The 20,014-nt window shown below is 40.6% G+C and overlaps 1 protein-coding gene across 2 annotated transcripts; it reads left to right on the forward strand.

The window, feature by feature from the left end:
• Positions 1–316: 316 nt before the first annotated feature.
• usf1 (upstream transcription factor 1) lies at positions 317–19,989 on the forward strand. 2 transcript variants are annotated; one of them, XM_038303146.1, is made up of 11 exons: positions 319–394; positions 2,077–2,138; positions 2,273–2,322; positions 5,864–5,976; positions 10,914–11,027; positions 11,155–11,308; positions 11,382–11,469; positions 11,622–11,680; positions 14,790–14,884; positions 14,959–15,087; positions 19,297–19,989. In XM_038303146.1, the coding sequence occupies exons 2-11, from the start codon at positions 2,131–2,133 to the stop codon at positions 19,384–19,386; spliced, it is 900 nt and encodes a 299-aa protein (XP_038159074.1). In that variant the 5' UTR covers positions 319–394; positions 2,077–2,130; the 3' UTR covers positions 19,387–19,989. The 2 variants fall into 2 exon arrangements, with proteins under 2 accessions (XP_038159075.1, XP_038159074.1); XM_038303147.1 differs by lacking the exons at positions 14,790–14,884; positions 14,959–15,087; positions 19,297–19,989 and adding an exon at positions 12,867–13,153 and having other exon boundaries at positions 317–394.
• Positions 19,990–20,014: the final 25 nt, after the last annotated feature.

Consider the following 20,014-nt stretch of genomic DNA (forward strand, 5'->3'; position numbering starts at 1 on the left):
GAATCTTATTTTAGGTGCCAGAAATCGTCAATCTAACATAAAATGTTACATGAGAAATTTTCTTAAACAAACATCCACTCAGAAAATTATTTTTAAGCTTTATTTTTGAAAAGCCAGCATTCATTGTTTATGACCAGTATCAGGAAGTCTGTCAACCAGGAGAAGCAGGTCGCAACTAAAAATATAAATCTTTAAAATGACTGCTGAGATTCACAGGAACTGATTCCATTCCTTCAGAACAGTTGACTAACATCAACTCTTCTTAAGACTCTGTTTAGTCAAATCCATAATAGGTAATAATAATAATCTAGATAGAACTTTCTTATCGCGCATGCGCAGCTCATAGGCGGAACTGTTGGGTTGACAGATCTCGAAGGAGGGGGACTGCGGCAGCGTAAGCACATCTTTGTTCACTTCACCGTAAAGTTGCCTTTTTTAGCAACGTCTTTATCATTTATGTCCATATTTCCTTGAACCGAGTGTGCTGGTTTATCGCTCGCCACACAAAGCAAACCGAAAATAGAAAGCTTTGCGAAACATCTGCTCAGCATAATGTTAGCGTTCAATGTTAGCGCTGTCTCAGTTAGCCGATGCGAAACCCTTTACTTCCGGTCGCCCTTTCAAATTAAAACTTTCGCGCAGTCGCTTTAAACAAAACTTTGCCAAGTTATTAAACATGAATTCTTCGTTTAGTTTTTTTTAGCACAAACTAAGACGCATTTAATTTTGGCTGATCTTCGTGAAAGCTCTGGCAGATCCACACCTGAAATCTAGTTTTACTTTTTATCCCAGACTTTAATTTTGAAGGTCAAGTCGACGTGGTTCCGTCATCTCCCATGGTAACCGCTGCTGCTGCTGCTGTTCGCCTAGAATTTCCAGCTGCTGCTGCTGCTGCTGCTGCATCAGTTCTGGTTCAGTCCTCGGAATATGCGCAGTTATCAGGAACAGGGAGAATTTACCATTAGGCAATACTAGGCAGTTGCCTAGGGCCCCAAGCTCCTGGGGGCCCCATAAAACTCTGTTTACATGTATGGTTAATACATGTTGGCCTAGTGGTTAGAGCAGTCCGCTTGTGCTCTGAGAAGGTTGCAAGACGCGGTTTGATCCCCACAGAATGCCAGTCAGGGTCCCTTAGGAAAAACCCTTAACCCCACACTGCTCCCTTGGCGCTGCACAATGGCAGCCCACTGCTCCACAAAGGGATGGGTTAAATGCAGAGAGTTAATTTCTCCATTTGGAGATAAAAAAAGTTCAATTTCTATTTTCTTTCCTTTCTGTTCTTTATTTGTGCACATTAATTAGATTTTTGATAAAAATCGTGTCGCTAAAATGCCATCAGAACGCTTATAATACATTCAGAAAGGTCCACACAGACAGCAGCAACCACTTGAAAACAAACGATGCAAAGAGCAGTGTTGCCAACTTAGCACATTAGTCACTATATTTAGTGACTTTTCAGACCCCTCTACCACTTTGATTTCTAAACAGCACCTAGCGCCAAATTTAGCGACTTTTTTCTGCTACTGGAGACTTTGGAGACAACATCTAAAAGCAGCGAACTCTGCTCTCCAGAGCGAGTAGATTGGTAACCCCGCCTCCTGCTCTCCTCTATCTTGTCTGCTGTCATGATTCATGCAGCTATTATTTCATCCAAATGAAAAATGGAGAACAGATAAGCAGATCATGGCTTGTCTACAGTGAAAAGAAGGACTGGGTTATTTACTTTGGCCTTTTTGAAAACACAGGAAGGAGCAATCAGCTAAGTGAGCTTAGTGCTTGGAAAAAATCTTTCATTCCTTTAGAGACAGCATGAAAAGTCAGCTGAGTACAAAACATAGAGAGGAAAACAAGAAGAAAAGGGACAAGAAGAGAGGGACACAACCTAGAACAGATAATGGATGTCTATTCTATTGACATTTCTCTATCTGTAGAATGGGGCTGTTTTATCTGTTGTCTTTTTAATTCTGAGGGCCCCCTGCCTGTCTTTGCCTAGGGCCCCAAATGTCCTAAATCCGCCCCTGATCGGGAAGGACGGTCGTCTATGATTCTGTTAATCTGGTTAATTTGTCTCTGCAGCTTGGCTGTCGGAGCGAGTGAAGACGGTCTGCCCGTCCTGAACCTTCGGCAGGAATGAAAAGGTGAGGAGCTACGGCAACTAAGTGGCTGATTTTAATAGAATATCCAGAATAAAGGAGGTCTTTGGTTCAATGTCACAATAACTTTGGTTCTTGTTTTTTTTTTTTTTTTTTTTTTTTTTGGCGGGGTGTTTCAGCCAACAGAAGAACCTGGAGCAGGAGGAGAGCATCACTGTTAACGAAGAAGGTAACTTTGATTTCATTGGTTATAAAATGCATATAAAATATCAGGTGATACTTTTGACACATACCTTTTTTTTAATTAGCGAACATTTTTTGTTTTTTTAATAGCTTGTGTTTAACATGTTTCCTTCAAAAACTGACAGTGATAAATATAGAGATCAGTTTGTTTTTTGTCTTATGGGCCATTGTGCTGGATGGTTTGATGCAAAGTTATTAAAAATGCTGTATTAGCTCAGAATTTTTACACTATAAGAAAATAAAACAGACTGTTCACTCTGAAGCAAAAAGATCTCTTACATCTACTATAAAAACAAACTTAGATTTTCTGTACATTTATTGTTCCAACTTTTATAGTGATGATAAACAAAATATATATATATATATATATATATATATATATATATATATATATTTATTTATTTATTTTTTTTGCAGATTTTAATTTTTATAAGACCTGTAAAAAAAAAAAAAGCAACATTTGAGAAAAAATCTGAGTAACCAAAAAACTTTTTATTTTTGTAACAAATCTTTCAAAGGTTTCATTCTACCCAGAATATGCATTACAGACAAATTTCAAGAACAGATTTGTGTGATTTTGTTCTGTCAACCCTTGGAGAGAGAAAGTGTTTCTCTGACAGGAACTTTGTTTTATTTTTTTTAAGAACAAATAATTAACTTTATTTCAGAGAAAAAGTAAAGCTGCATGTCGGCACACACATTCTGTTGCTCTTAACACATTTTTCATAAAAACAAACATAAAAAATGCACAAAAACCCCACAATAAGTCACAACAAAGCAAACATATCAGTAAAATATTAGCGTTCAGTCAGTGGTAAAGACCAGAAGGTTTTAATGAAAATACATTTAAAGTGCTGCAATATGTTTCTGTAAGACAGGCTTCATATGTAAGTGTTTCCGGAAAAGTAAAAAAAACAATCTACTGGACTTGGTTTCCAAGGTTTGAAGCCGTTTCACTTCCCCTTAAGGAAACTTTCTCAATTCAACTCATATATAAGAGATATCTTAAGAAGCTTTAAGTAAAAGTGTTCAAAACAATACTTCACTCTGAGAACAATGTTAAATTATGATACATCTAGGGTTGCCAGACCATAACATATTAAAGAGTTGATCCATCCTCTTCCCATCCCAAGCAGCTCACAGATACAAAGTTGTACATGTTTAGAAAGTCATTTATTTACAAAGAGTAAAATAGTTCTAAAGTGACAACATAAATGGAGCAAATGACTTCAGAGAGAGCTATGTGTCGAAAATAACAAGCAAAAGGCAACTGTCTAAAGCAAAGAAATGAACCAACTTACTAGTGATGTTAGGAGATGAGCCGAGGCTTCGAGGCGTGTGTCCAGTAATGGAGGGGGCGTTTCCCCGCAGCGCGTGTCGAGGTGTGATTCATTTAGAGGTGGGGCCAAAATTGAAAACCACATGACCGTTTCGGGAAGTGCAAGAATTTTGACAGGCATCTAAACAACCTCAGGATTCAGTCAAGATGTGGGAGATTGGAGGAGGTTTGCTGTCAGTATGATCGAGTTTGAATAGATTGTAAGAATAGATTGGTTGGAAAAACAACCAATTTAGTTGTTTAAAACTATTTTGGTGAGAATAAACAATGTAATGATCAAAATCTGAGCAAGCCACCGGACGCAGTTAGTGTTAGCATGTCAGGTTTAAAAAGTATTTTCTCCGTTCTATGATTATCTAAATTAGTGGCGTCATCTGTGAAACACAGGCTCTGATTGTTCAAAACCTGCCTTTGACTTTTGAAAGTTACGATTAAGCTGAATTATTTTGGCTTATGAGACTAATTTGAATTGATTTGCCCTGGTAAAAATATAGATTGGGTAAAAATGCTGCCAAATTAGGTCGGTTTAGCCAAAAGATTGGTTGAACACACCTTCCGACTTAATAAAACCAAAAAATGTGGAAAAACTATCATGTTTGAATAAAAATGACTAACACCTTTCATTTTGCTCATCATTGCCCAATTTGCACAAACACTTTCACTGCCTGCTTGAGTTTATTTCACTAAAATGGCAGAAAAACTGCATCATAAATGATTGGTCTAAGAAATTGTACCCTAAAAAAAAATACAAAAGATTTTATTATACACACTAACAATTAACAATGTCAGAGGAATTTAAAAGGGGAAAAAAAGAAAAACGTTTGCAAAAAATTTCGGATTTTATTACTAATTGTAGTTCTGCTTTACACCAGTAGATGGTGACATGTTCAGATGGAGCCTCATCAACTATGGTAATCGTTGAAGCAATTTGGCCAAACGGTTCAATGCTTCATGAGGCTTCATCTCACCATCACTACAACTTACCTTCTGCAGCATAATGAAACAAATAACAGTCACCTTACCTCCCTAACTAGGAAAACAGGAGAAAACTTAAGCAACAGAAATGGCAGCTCACTCTTACAATCTCCAGAATATTCAGATGTTAACAGTTGGGAAGAGTGAAGGACGGAACCAGGAAGTCCACGTCAGCAGCCTTTTTATAGTTGTCATTTCTGGGAAGCCACCAATGGGATGTCATGTCGTCATCGTCCTGATACCAATCAGCAACTGGCACCTGCACACTTACATTTACATAAAAATTTACGACGCCAGCCGTAACAATTACAAATACAAAAAACTTTCTTAAGCATCTTGTAAAGGCAAAGCTGAACTTTTTTTGTGGTCATTGTGATAATAGTGATTAATTGGGAGATGTTTCCTTTTGTGTTAAAATGACATGATCTGATCTGTTCTTGTTTCTTTTTTTTAAAACTTTGATTACATCTCTAGGTGTCCAGGTATTATTAGGCGTCAATTACATTTTCTATTCAGTTTATTTCTATAGCGCAAATTCACAACATGTCATCTCAAGACACTTTACAGTTCACCAGATCATCCAGTCAGATTGAGTGAAAGTTTTCTATCTAAGGTCGATTCCATCAACTCATTGACTCAAAGGCAATCCCTCACACTAAGCATGCTTGTAGCGACAGTGGAGAGGAAAAACTCCCTTTTAACAGGAAGTTCCAATAGAACCAGACTAATTGAGAGCAGAAAAGTTTGTTTTCTTTCCTTTTGAATGAGAGCTGCACAGAAGCTGTGCCTAACAAGAATGTTTGGGGGAAGAAAATACAGTTTTCAATCCTTTTTGACCATTATATGGTAATTATGTTTGCTGGGTTCAAAATGATCAGCTTAATAACATTAGGTAACAGGAGCTTTGTTAGAAAGGGCAATAAAGAGGCCAGTGCTGCTCAAGGAGAGTAATCTGTCGACTATCACAGCTTCTTTTGCTTCTTTCATTCACTACACCAGCTTTTAGAAAAGAAATCAAATAAAAAAAGCTGAAGAACAGAATGTTTTACGTCTGTCCCTCCTGAACTGTTTGATAGTGCCCTGTAGTACCGAGCTGAAGCTCCTCTAACTGCATAGATCCAGAACTGATGGACATCATTTGTCTCTATTTTCCATACAAAGCCTTGAATGGATGAGAATGTGTTTAAAAAACCGACTAATATTGGTTCTCTAGGCTCTGTGGCCACAGCAGAAGATCCAGCCGCCATTGCTGCCATTCAGTCTGCCGCCACCTTCACCGATCAACAGATCAAGTATGTCTTCAAGACGGAAGGAGCTGGAGGGCAGGTATGGAGGAATCATGGAGCAGAAATATTAATTTGAGTCCATCATTTCTGATACAGAGCTTCCTTTTTTTTTAGTCTCTCAGTCGAACTTGACAAAGATCTTCTTTGTTAAAGACGACAATGTTGTTTTAGGCAACAGGTTTCTCTTGTTAACTCTGGATCTCAGTTAGTTGTTCCTTATGAAGATTTAGATCATCTCCTGTAGTTTTTCCTTGTATGCTGCATTGTGAGAGACCATGAAACACTGAAGCCAAGTTCAGGATTATTGGATCCTGGTGGAAAATGATCATCAGATGGTTTAAGTCAGATCAAATGTTCCTTTTTTTTCCATGCAGATTAAACCCAGTGTTCTGTCAGATGAGCATACCCATAGTCAATACCCATTTATCCCTTTAGTTTACCCCTTCAGTTCTGTACGCAAAATAGACTTTAATCTACCTCAACGGGCATGTATCGCTTTAGTCATGTAAAACAAAGCCATTTTATTGATTTTTTTTTTTTGGTGATCTCAATTGTTTTTTGTACTAGACTAAAGGGATAAATGCGAATCTGACATCTTGCACATGCATATTGACTATGGGTATGCTGGTCTGGTCTGACGGGGTTTGTTCGGTAGTCTCGTTGTAATAAAAGAAAAAAGAAGGGGGTTGGTGTTTTTTTTTTGTTTTTATTTTTGGAAGCACACATTGCCTAATAATACAGTCTATTAATCTTAAGCAATATGCATGCTATGGTTATTACATGTCAGGTACGTCGGTCATTGACCTTAACCAAGACAGTAGAACTGCAGTCAGTCCCTGCTGGCATGGCTATCACTGCCCCTATAGAGTTAGCATGGCTATCACTGCCCCTACATAGTTAGTATGGCTATCACTGCCCCTACATAGTTAGCATGGCTATCATTGCCCCTACATAGTTAGCATGGCTATCACTGCCCCTACATAGTTCGCATGGCTAACCCTGCCTCTACAGAGTTAGCATGGCTATCACTGGCCCTACAGATTTAGCATGGCTATCACTGCCCCTACAGAGTTAGCATGGCTATGATTGCCCCTACATACTTAGCATGGCTATCACTGCCCCTACATAGTTAGCATGGCTAACCCTGCCCCTACAGATTTAGCATGGCTATCACTGCCCCTACAGAGTTAGCATGGCTATGATTGCCCCTACAGAGTTAGCATGGCTATCATTGCCCCTACATAGTTAGCATGGCTATCACTGCCCCTACATAGTTAGCATGGCTATCACTGCCCCTACATAGTTAGCATGGCTAACCCTGCCCCTACAGATTTAGCATGGCTATCACTGCCCCTACAGAGTTAGCATGGCTATCATTGCCCCTACATAGTTAGCATGGCTATCACTGCCCCTACATAGTTAGCATGGCTATCATTGCCCCTACATAGTTAGCATGGCTATCACTGCCCCTACATAGTTTGCATGGCTAACCCTGCCTCTACAGAGTTAGCATGGCTATCACTGGCCCTACAGATTTAGCATGGCTATCACTGGCCCTACAGAGTTAGCATGGCTATGATTGCCCCTACATAGTTAGCATGGCTATCACTGCCCCTACATAGTTAGCATGGCTAACCCTGCCCTTACAGAGTTAGCATGGCTAACCCTGCCCCTACAGAGTTAGCATGGCTATCACTGCCCCTACATAACCCTGCCCCTACAGATTTAGCATGGCTATCACTGCCCCTACAGAGTTAGCATGGCTATCACTGGCCCTACATAGTTAGCATGGCTATCACTGCCCCTACATAGTTAGCATGGCTATCACTGCCCCTACATAGTTAGCATGGCTATCACTGCCCCTACAGAGTTAGCATGGCTATCGCTGCCTCTACAGAGTTAGCATGGCTATGATTGCCCCTACAAAGTTAGCATGGCTATCGCTGCCCCTACAGAGATGGCATGGCTATCACTGGCCCTACAGATTTAGCATGGCTATCACTGCCCCTACAGAGTTAGCATGGCTATCACTGCCCCTACATAGTTAGCATGGCTATCATTGCCCCTACATAGTTAGCATGGCTATCACTGCCCCTACATAGTTAGCATGGCTATCACTGCCCCTACATAGTTAGCATGGCTAACCCTGCCCCTACAGAGTTAGCATGGCTATCGCTGCCTCTACAGAGTTAGCATGGCTATGATTGCCCCTACAAAGTTAGCATGGCTATCGCTGCCCCTACAGAGATAGCATGGCTATCACTGACCCTACAGATTTAGGATGGCTATCACTGCCCCTACAGAGTTAGCATGGCTATGATTGCCCCTACAGAGTTAGCATGGCTATCATTGCCCCTACATAGTTAGCATGGCTATCACTGCCCCTACATAGTTAGCATGGCTATCATTGCCCCTACATAGTTAGCATGGCTAACCCTGCCCCTACAGATTTAGCATGGCTATCACTGCCCCTACAGAGTTAGCATGGCTATCACTGGCCCTACATAGTTAGCATGGCTATCATTGCCCCTACATAGTTAGCATGGCTATCACTGCCCCTACATAGTTAGCATGGCTATCATTGCCCCTACATAGTTAGCATGGCTATCACTGCCCCTACATAGTTTGCATGGCTAACCCTGCCTCTACAGAGTTAGCATGGCTATCACTGGCCCTACAGATTTAGCATGGCTATCACTGCCCCTACAGAGTTAGCATGGCTATGATTGCCCCTACATAGTTAGCATGGCTATCACTGCCCCTACATAGTTAGCATGGCTATCACTGCCCCTACATAGTTAGCATGGCTAACCCTGGCCTTACAGAGTTAGCATGGCTAACCCTGCCCCTACAGAGTTAGCATGGCTATCGCTGCCTCTACAGAGTTAGCATGGCTATGATTGCCCCTACAAAGTTAGCATGACTATCGCTGCCCCTACAGATTTAGCATGGCTATCACTGCCCCTACAGAGTTAGCATGGCTATGATTGCCCCTACAGAGTTAGCATGGCTATCATTGCCCCTACATAGTTAGCATGGCTATCACTGCCCCTACATAGTTAGCATGGCTATCACTGCCCCTACATAGTTAGCATGGCTAACCCTGCCCCTACAGATTTAGCATGGCTATCACTGCCCCTACAGAGTTAGCATGGCTATCACTGGCCCTACATAGTTAGCATGGCTATCATTGCCCCTACATAGTTAGCATGGCTATCACTGCCCCTACATAGTTAGCATGGCTATCACTGCCCCTACATAGTTAGCATGGCTATCACTGCCCCTACATAACCCTGCCCCTACAGATTTAGCATGGCTATCACTGCCCCTACAGAGTTAGCATGGCTATCACTGGCCCTACATAGTTAGCATGGCTATCACTGCCCCTACATAGTTAGCATGGCTATCACTGCCCCTACATAGTTAGCATGGCTATCACTGCCCCTACAGAGTTAGCATGGCTATCACTGCCTCTACAGAGTTAGCATGGCTATGATTGCCCCTACAAAGTTAGCATGGCTATCGCTGCCCCTACAGAGATGGCATGGCTATCACTGGCCCTACAGATTTAGCATGGCTATCACTGCCCCTACAGAGTTAGCATGGCTATCACTGCCCCTACATAGTTAGCATGGCTATCATTGCCCCTACATAGTTAGCATGGCTATCACTGCCCCTACATAGTTAGCATGGCTATCACTGCCCCTACATAGTTAGCATGGCTAACCCTGCCCCTACAGAGTTAGCATGGCTATCGCTGCCTCTACAGAGTTAGCATGGCTATGATTGCCCCTACAAAGTTAGCATGGCTATCGCTGCCCCTACAGAGATAGCATGGCTATCACTGGCCCTACAGATTTAGCATGGCTATCACTGCCCCTACAGAGTTAGCATGGCTATGATTGCCCCTACAGAGTTAGCATGGCTATCATTGCCCCTACATAGTTAGCATGGCTATCACTGCCCCTACATAGTTAGCATGGCTATCACTGCCCCTACATAGTTAGCATGGCTAACCCTGCCCCTACAGATTTAGCATGGCTATCACTGCCCCTACAGAGTTAGCATGGCTATCACTGGCCCTACAAAGTTAGCATGGCTATCATTGCCCCTACATAGTTAGCATGGCTATCACTGCCCCTACATAGTTAGCATGGCTATCACTGCCCCTACATAGTTAGCATGGCTATCACTGCCCCTACATAACCCTGCCCCTACAGATTTAGCATGGCTATCACTGCCCCTACAGAGTTAGCATGGCTATCACTGGCCCTACATAGTTAGCATGGCTATCACTGCCCCTACATAGTTAGCATGGCTATCACTGCTCCTACATAGTTAGCATGGCTATCACTGCCCCTACAGAGTTAGCATGGCTATCGCTGCCTCTACAGAGTTAGCATGGCTATGATTGCCCCTACAAAGTTAGCATGGCTATCGCTGCCCCTACAGAGATGGCATGGCTATCACTGGCCCTACAGATTTAGCATGGCTATCACTGCCCCTACAGAGTTAGCATGGCTATCACTGCCCCTACATAGTTAGCATGGCTATCACTGCCCCTACATAGTTAGCATGGCTATCACTGCCCCTATATAGTTAGCATGGCTATCACTGCCCCTACATAGTTAGCATGGCTATCACTGCCCCTATATAGTTAGCATGGCTAACCCTGCCATGAAAAATACTTCTGGCTTTTTAAGTTCAGGTTCTGGGAAGTTGAAGGTAAAAACTTTTCAAGCCTTAGGGAACGTCGTATGTCGTGGAGAAGAACGCTTTATAAATTTCTACAGGCAGCTGAAAACAGGAAACCTGTAATCAACTCTTCTCTGCTTACAGGATTTATTTTCTTTTCTACAATCAGGTCACTAAACGGCGTGGAAAGATGGCCAAACTTCATCTCCTTCATTTGTTCCTAGCTTATAGAGACGCCATTTTGAGTCTTTACCGACTAACTCCTGTGAATCCGGATTGCAGGTGACCTACAGAGTGATCCAGGTGTCGGATGGTCAGCTGGAGGCGCAGACAGACGGAGCCGCAGCCGTCAGTCTGGTCGCTGGGTTTCCTGCAGCCACGCAGACTGTCACCCAGGTGAGAAAACTGTCCTGTGACCTCACAGCGAGTTTCCCATGGAAACAAAACAAATTCCTCTGTAATTAGAAGTGGCTTCTCCTCTCAGTCCGCTCAGATCTTTATTCAAAGCTTGACTGTTTCTCAGGCCGTCATTTCCCAGCCGGACGGGTTGGAAGGAGACGGCTGCGCTGAGGCTCAATACGCCTATTACCCAGCCTCCATTGCAGACGGCAGCACCGGTACCATGGTGACCGCAGTACAGGCACCTGATGCACTGCTGGGCCAGAACACCCCAACAGGTGAGCTGTGATGCTGCGGAAAGGCGTCAGACCTGAACGCAACACTCATAGTAATTAAGGATTTATCTTAAAGGTCAGCTTTACGTGATGATGTCACCACAGGAAGTGTTAACAGGATCCAATCAGAGGACCATAGCGCCACGTACTCAGCCATACGTAGCGTGAGTAGATCCACAGTCATCAGAACGCTCAGCTGAGCGGTCCTATAACCCTTCGGTGGGTTGCCGGTCCGAGCCCCCAGCTCTCTGTCAGTCTCAGACGTTGTGTCCTTGAGCAAAGTGTGTAGGCCATTTAGCGTTCATTCTGTTTGCAGAAAGCAAGAAGCTCCTCGGGCCTCCAGGGATGAGAAACGGCGAGCTCAGCATAACGAAGGTTGGTCTGCGTGTTCTGAACTCCTCTGGTTTATCAACAGCTTTCTGATTTCTGTGACGCTCTGGTCTTCAGAAAAAAAGTTTGATTTGATTCCATCCTCCATTTAAGAACAATCATATAAGAAGAACGTTTATGTTATCTGTAGCTGCTTTCCTGTGGTGAGCAGCAGTAAATGAATAAAATCTGGAGCAGTAGAAAAAATGTACAAATAACACGTGCCTCTAGTTTTAATACCAAACTAGTACTGTATCCTGATAGAGCATTTGAGTATACATAGTTCTCACCCACGGTTTTAACTGGATACCAGTAAGGCTACACTGATGTGGTTTCCAGATTGTGGGAAATTCCAGAGCCCAGAGAGAACTCCGCTTCCTGCATTATGGCAAAATATGGCAACATGGAATATTAGAAAAAAAACGAATTCTAGACTAGGGCTGAACGATTTTGGAAAATAATCTAATTGCAATTTTTTTTCTTTATTTTGCGATTTAATGCATTTTTCCCCAGTTTAATTGGTCATGTCTTTTTTTAAACATATACAAACAACAAATCAATCTGTTTCATCGCTGTGCAGATTAGGTGCTAAAAGACACGCTGTGTCCTAATTAATGATCGCGTTCTGCCTACGATATATTTCAACCAAAATTGCAATTTAATTTTGACTTTTCTCTACATAACCACAAGCAACAAAAATAGCCTCTAAATAAAGACAATTGTAAACAAGGACTATTTAAATCAAGAACTTTTAATGTTTTTATTAATCAGAATATTATTCAAGAGAACAGCTTTTAACTGATTTGGACATCAGTCCTTGTTGAACATGAAGTCCAAAGTGCAACCAACAAACCAGTCTATGTATTAATCTGATTAACTGGTACTTAGTGCTATGTATGAATATATAAACTCTAAAACAAGTAATAAAATTAGATTATCTCACTGCTGCAACTGTCTTCCCTTCCATGTGGAGGCAAATCCACTTTAAACATTTTACTGACACCTAAAGAACGCGTCTGATTCACTAATTGTTACATAGCCAAAAATTGCAGACATCCGCGATTTGGAAATTGCATTTTTTTCAATCGCGACTATATTGAAAATGCGATTAATTGTTCAGCCCTATTCTAGACTATTTTGAATGTTCCCCCAGGCTCTATATGTTTAAAAAAAAAAGGCTGCTTTTATTTAGCTCCAGAGAGACGCAGCTTCTGCCCACTGTGCTCCTCTGATCTCCTACTGGCCCCAGCCACCCACCACCTCTGCCCTGCTCGGGTTCACTGTCTGCCGGGATCCCACTCCACAAGCAGTAGATATAAACTCCTGATTGAGGAAGTGACAGCAGTGGAGTTTGATGCTCGCCGTGGGAATAGCCGGCGGGATTTAAAGGAGAAGTCCAGTCATCAAGGAATTATCTTTATATACTGTACACTGTATATACCTTGATATACTGTATATATATTGTTTATTCTTAATGCACCTTTTTCCTCCTTGTTTGCACCTTCTTTAATTACTATGCCAATATGTGACCAGTGAATTTCTCCGCTGGGAGATCAATAAAGCTCATCTAATCTAATCTAATCAATGGATCATTATCTATACCTCAAACTAATACGTTCACTGTGCTTTAATTAGTAAAAACATAAAAACAATTTATATCCCAATCAATGGGAGCGGCCATTTTTGCCCAAATATAGTAACCCCTCCCTCCTGCCATCTTCCAGCAGTGACGTCACGGTGCGGTAAGCCTAGCGCCATTCTCCCCGCTTTACAAGCAAAGTCAATGGGAACTACTAGACACATCTGCAATCAACAACAATTATTGAAGATTTCCAGAGGACTTCACCATTGAAATTCACCAGAGCTATAGTGAAACTGACAATGCCCACGTGCATGGCAGCTGGATGCTGGAATACATCGGGTAAAAGTAAAAAAAAAGAGTTATTCCACCTTTCTGATTCCTGATCCTCCACGGACGGGTTGGTCGTTGGATCGCCAACTTGAAGAGGGAGGATTTGCCATCGAACTTCTGGCCAGAGAAAAAACCCGTAATATGTAGCCAACATTTGGAAGAAGAATGTTTTCAAGATGACTTGGATAATAGCGCGTTGTGACAAACACCAGATACAGCACTGGGACTTGATCAACAGCCGATACCACACCGTGACGTCACAAACCAGTAGGTGGCAGTAGTGTTCTTTGACAAACATGGATGCCTCCAGTAAAGCACATGAAAATTACTCTTAATTAAAAACACATTATATATTGAACAGTATGTAATAATGTTTATTCTAAAGTACTTTCAGAAGTTTGAATTCTGACTTCTTCTTTAAGGCAAGCGGCGGCACCTGTAGGCAACATTGTTGTTAAATCAGGCTCAGTGTGAACACGCCATAACTATCAATATTATTATTACTGATTCTGCAGAGTTTGATATATTCCATATTTGTATATGTTGATATTTTTACACATACAATGGCGTGGGTCTGAGTAGTCCTTTGTTTATATATATATGATTTATATTTTTGTATATTTTCTTTTCTAAAGCAAAATCAAATATTAGTTCCAGATCTAATTGCATGTAGGGTTGAAATGAGTAATTGGATTAATAATTATTGAAATAATAAATTAATAATCGATTTTTAACTGGAATTTAGAGACTCTAAAACATGCCTTTAGCTGTCAGAGCGACCCACTTAGAGCAGGAATTATACCAAGATTGTAAAAAATATATATAAACATAAACATTTTGTTTTTAAGATAAACCTTTTTTCTCCTGTCAATCCGCTCTATCCAAAACTCCTCAAGTGGAAAAGTTTTAGTTTCACCTGGTTTCATTTTGTAAAAAGTTTTCTTTAAGGAATCTTTTCCTATCTGATGATTAATCAATTAATCAAATGATGATTTGCTAAATAATCACTAGTTGCAGCCCTACATGCATGCCTGATATATAAAATCCTAAAAATAATTCATTAAAGCAGTCCTCGCGCACCTTCATGTTATGATTAAAAGTGTTTTTGAAGATTCTGGTCCTCTCTGTTAGCTGTTTTTTTAAACTTGTTTTACCAACATCCTTCATCAGAAATATCTATTTCTAAATCAAATGTTCCACCAGTTGAGCGAAGGCGCCGGGACAAGATCAACAACTGGATCGTTCAGCTTTCGAAGGCCATCCCAGAGTGTAACGTGGACTACACCAAGACAGGCCAGGTCAGCGCCAACCCAGGCTTATAACCACAGGGGAGGGGGGGACATTTGGACTGACTTGGTGTTCCTTTTTTCAGAGTAAAGGGGGGATCCTGTCAAAGGCCTGTGATTACATCAAAGAACTGAGACAGAGCAACATGAAGCTGGGAGACGATATCGGCGCTCTGGAGCGTCTGAGAGTCGACAACCAGCTACTGAGACAGGAGGTATGTCTGTTTCATGGATGCTGTTTGGTGATGATTGTTGTTTTAGGAAAAGTAACAAGAGGTTCATGCAGCATTTAAAGGATGTTATGTTCAGATTAGGAGGCATCCAGGAGCTTCTTGGCTCCGTTGGAAAGAAACGGAGAACAAAAACATTCACTGCAGTCATTAAAGGCAGTGTTTCCCAGCCTATTTTGACTTGTGTTCCCCTTTGGGTATTTTCTTTTACCATAAATTCTCATCTCACTCAGAAGTATTGATGATTGTCCAAACGTTTAACAATAACTGATTATAAAATAAAAAATGTTTTACTTATTTTTTGAACTTGAGCATTAAATTCTTAGGCATTTTATTTAATCTTACAAAAAAAACCCAACATAAATATGTTGCCTGAAAGTCAATAACTATGTAGGGGCAGTGCTAGCCATGCTAACTATGTAGGGGCAGTGCTACCCATGCTAACTATGTAGGGGCAGTAATAGCCATGCTAACTATGTAGGGGCAGTGATAGCCATGCTACCTATGTAGGGGCATTGATCGCCATGCTAACTCTGTAGGGTTATTGATAACTATGCTAACTCTGTAGGGGCAGTGATAGCCATGCTAACTATGTAGGGGCAGTACTAGCCATGCTAACTATGTAGGGGCAGCGATAGCCATGCTAACTCTGTAGGGGCAATAATAGCCATGCTAACTCTGTAGGGGCAGTGATAGCCATGCTAACTATGTAGGGGCAGTGATAGCCATGCTAACTATGTAGGGGCAGTGATAGCCATGCTAACTCTATAGGTAGGGGCAGTGCTAGCCATGCTAACTATGTAGGGGCAGTAATAGCCATGCTAACTATGTAGGGGCAGTGCTAGCCATGCTAACTATGTAGGGGCAGTTCTAGCCATGCTAACTATGTAGGGGCAGTGATAGCCATGCTAACTATGTAGGGGCAGTGCTAGCCATGCTAACTATGTAGGAGCAGTGCTAGCCATGCTAACTATGTAGGGGCAGTGATAGCCATGCTAACTATGTAGGGGCAGTGCTAGCAATGCTAACTATGTAGGGGCAGTGCTAGCCATGCTAACTATGTAGGGGCAGTTCTAGCCATGCTAACTATGTAGAGGCAGTGATTTTTGTTTTTCTGAAAATCAAAAATTGATTTTATTTATTTATTTTTTTTGAAGAGTTTTTTTTTTGTTATTACAAAACTTAGAAAGTTACAGTTCACGTTTGCAGGAAGGGGAAACAAAGACAAAGAAAATTAAATAAAAATACATAAAAGACCATTTTCAACATCAACAATTAAAGAACATAGCCAGAGTAACAAAAAATAAGTGTCAGTAACATTAATTATAAAATCAGAGTAGATAAATGTTTTAAACATTTTGAGGCTGATTTACCCTTTAATCCAGAAATACAGATTATATAATTTTTTAAGTCAACTTTAAAAACACAGAAAAGAGGTTTGTTCTTCATAAATTTTGACTTATGAATGAAGAATTTACCAAGTAAAATAAATAGATTGACTACATATTGTATAGAGGGGTTTGAGTCAGAAAAATAAAATAATTTGTGAAAACTGGATAAAAGTATGTTTGAGCCAAAGTGACCATTAATAAATCATTGCATATCATTCCACAGAGAAGAGCTATGTGAACAGCTATAAAATAAATTCTCTTTTTTTATTTCCAAAGAGCAAAAGGAGCATTTTTCATCTACAGTGGGGATGAATTGTGAAATAAGGTTATTACAGCGGTATAATGGTGAAGGATTTTAAATGTTATTCCTTTCACTTTGTTTGTAATTAAAAATGTATGTGGGTTACTCCAGGCTCTATTCCAGTTAATGTTTTCATACAGGGGGGGGCATTTGTACCTGGAAGCAGGGATAGAGTTTGCACATAGAAGGTTTTTAATAACTTTGTTGTTGACTTTTCTGTCTAGAAAAGATAAACAATTTATTGAAATATTGCTGGAGACAAGAACATTCCTTTGATCTAACTCTTTCTCATCTCTAAGTAGTGTGATGATCTCATGGGGTATGGCTCTGGTTATAACGTCAAATTATTTTCTTGGAGGATAGAAGTTAAATTTATGAGTGAAGTCGTCATATGTTAGAATTTGTTTTGAGTTATTCAACAGTTGGGCTTCCAGAACAATACCATGTTTAAACCAGTTTTGTATAAAGAGAGTCTTGTTTCTATGTAAGATATGCATATTGTTCCAGATAAAACATTTATGAGGGGAGAAATTGTGTTTTTATAAAAGCGACCAGCAAGTTAGAGCCTGTTTATGGAAGTCTGACAGCTTGATTGGCAGTCTGTTGATGGAGTACGGGCACTGAAGCAAGAATGTGATATTACAGAGTTTTTCAAAGATGAAGTTTGGAACAATGTTCCACAGACTGTTTGGATTTTTCAGAAATCTTTTAAACCAGTTGATTTTTAATATCTCATTAAAAAGAGAGAAGTCGATTACAAATAAACCCCCTTCCTCAATTTTATTAGTCAATATGTTTTTTCTGATTTTATGGGGCTTCTTCCTCCATATAGCTTGTCTAGATTAGCACAGTGAACTTCAGATATTTCTATAGATGTAAGTAAATATGCTGCTTGTGAGAGACCTTCTGCTTTAGAAAGCAGAACCCTGCCAAATGTAGATAAATCTCTTGTAAGCCAAGAATCAAATTTTTTATTAATAGAGCTGTACAGTAAAGAAAGATTACTCTCTGTCATTAATTTGTGATTATGACTGATTTTTACTCCAAGATAGGTTACTAAGTTCTTTATATTTATCCCGCAAATTTGACCCGAGTGCTTATTTTTAAGAGAAAACAGCTCACATTTTGATAGATTGAGATTCAAGCCTGAGCTTTTTGAGAAATTGTTCACAACCTTTAGTGCATCTTCTATTTGTGATTCATTTTTTTAGAAACAAGGTTGTGTCGTCAGCCAGCTGTGATATCTTTATTTCTCTTTCATTTAGTGTTAATTCCTTTGAATGGACTCTTATGAATTAGGTTACATAGAATTTGAGCTACAATTAAAAATAGAAGAGGCGATGTGGGGCAGCCTTGGCGGATACCTTCTTTATATAAAATCTAGGAGAGGTCTAGAAAGTCTTTGTAGTCTATTAGATCCAGCACTAAGTGAATGTTATTGGCTATGTGACGCTTTTTCATGAAACCAGATTGGGGCAGTGATAGCCATGCTAACTATGTAGGGGCAGTGATAGCCATGCTAACTCTGTAGGGGCAGTGATAACAATGCTAACTCTGTAGGGGCAGTGATAACCATGCTAACTATGTAGGGGCAGTGATAACCATGCTAACTCTGTAGGGGCAGTGATAGCCATGCTAACACTGTAGGGGAAGTGATAACAATGCTAACTCTGTAGGGGCAGTGATAACCATGCTAACTATGTAGGGGCAGTGATAACCATGCTAACTCTGTAGGGGCAGTGATAACCATGCTAACTATGTAGGGGCAGTGACAGCCATGCTAACTATGTAGGGGCAGTGATAACCATGCTAACTATGTAGGGGCAGTGACAGCCATGCTAACTCTGTAGGGGCAGTGATAACAATGCTAACTCTGTAGGGGCAGTGATAACCATGCTAACTATGTAGGGGCAGTGATAACCATGCTAACTCTGTAGGGGCAGTGATAGCCATGCTAACTCTGTAGGGGCAGTGATAGCAATGCCAACTATGTAGGGGCATGCATACCCTAATATATTAATTAGGCTATGTATGCTTACCCAAAAGATAAATAAATCCATATTTAGTTTTGATTCTGTTCATGGTTGAGATTCCTGCTTCACGGCAGCAGGTTAAGGAGTGATCATAGCGCTCTGCATCAGCAGCGTTGCGTCTGTCTCCCTGCCAGCTCCCAGATCAGCTTCTCTGATTGGTTGATATGGCGCATCCAGCAGGAAAAGTTAAATTTTTCCAACTCCAACAGCTGCTGCTTCTGAAGTTATGCGCTGCTCCTGCGGCTCAAAACGCACTGCGGGACCTTTTGCTGCACCTTGATACGCGTCAACCATTGACTGTAAACTAGCTACCATTGCTGCTCCTGCTGCGTGCGGTCTGAACGTAGCATTAAAGACAGTTTTTTTTTTTTTATTAATATACATGGTATCACTCTGTGCTTGTACCTGTAGTTACTTTAACCTATTGTTAGGTTATTTCTGTGTCATCATTTGATGTTTTTGTTTACAGGTGGAAGACTGGAAATCCAAGAATCAGATCCTGAGGAACCTTTTGCGACAGCATGGCATTGTCGGATCATCAAGCTCAGATCCTCAGTGAAGTCCGTTACCAGCGCCGTGTTTGAAGACGACTACAGATGGGCCATAGGAGTACTTGAAATACTTCTATATATGTACCTTTTCATTGAGCATGCACAAAATAAGTCCGTTAATGGAAAACTGTTTTGAATATTTTCACCCTTTGTTGAAATCCTACAGATTGTTTTAAAAGTTCTTCATTTAGGCAAAATACCCAACAACTTGTACATTATTTGAATTGTTGGGCCTGCAGAAACTGATTTTTATTTTTTTATTAATATTGGATGCCTTTTATCATGTATGATTGTCCATTAATCTCCAGTACATTAAGCTCTGAATCATACCTGGTAATATTCAGCCCTAAGCTCTGTTGTATTGATATGAACTGCTCTCGTAATAATGACTCCAGACAATTCAATCATTTTATTTGTGTTTTATCACTGTAACTTTGACCAGTTGATACCAAGTTTATAATCCAGACCCTAGTCTGGCTTTACTTTGTGTCTGTTGTTGAGGACTGTAGTTGCATTGTAATGATGCCCTTACAAAGTCAAGAAGAAATGGGTCAGGGGTTTTAAGTATTAAAGGAAAACGCTGTCTTTATAATTAAATTGTAAATGAAAAACCATGTCTATGTAGTCGTGTATTTT

The sequence above is a fragment of the Cyprinodon tularosa genome, unplaced genomic scaffold, assembly GCF_016077235.1.
Source record: "Cyprinodon tularosa strain WSP-4 unplaced genomic scaffold, ASM1607723v1 ctg506, whole genome shotgun sequence".
Taxonomy (NCBI): domain Eukaryota; kingdom Metazoa; phylum Chordata; class Actinopteri; order Cyprinodontiformes; family Cyprinodontidae; genus Cyprinodon; species Cyprinodon tularosa.

Bases quoted from the DNA above. Each gene is read 5' to 3' on its own strand.
- usf1 (XM_038303146.1), top strand. The intron at 11,309-11,381 runs GTGAGCTGTGAT...TTTATCTTAAAG, and splicing joins GGGCCAGAACACCCCAACAG to GTCAGCTTTACGTGATGATG. The intron at 15,088-19,296 runs GTATGTCTGTTT...TTTTGTTTACAG, and splicing joins ACCAGCTACTGAGACAGGAG to GTGGAAGACTGGAAATCCAA.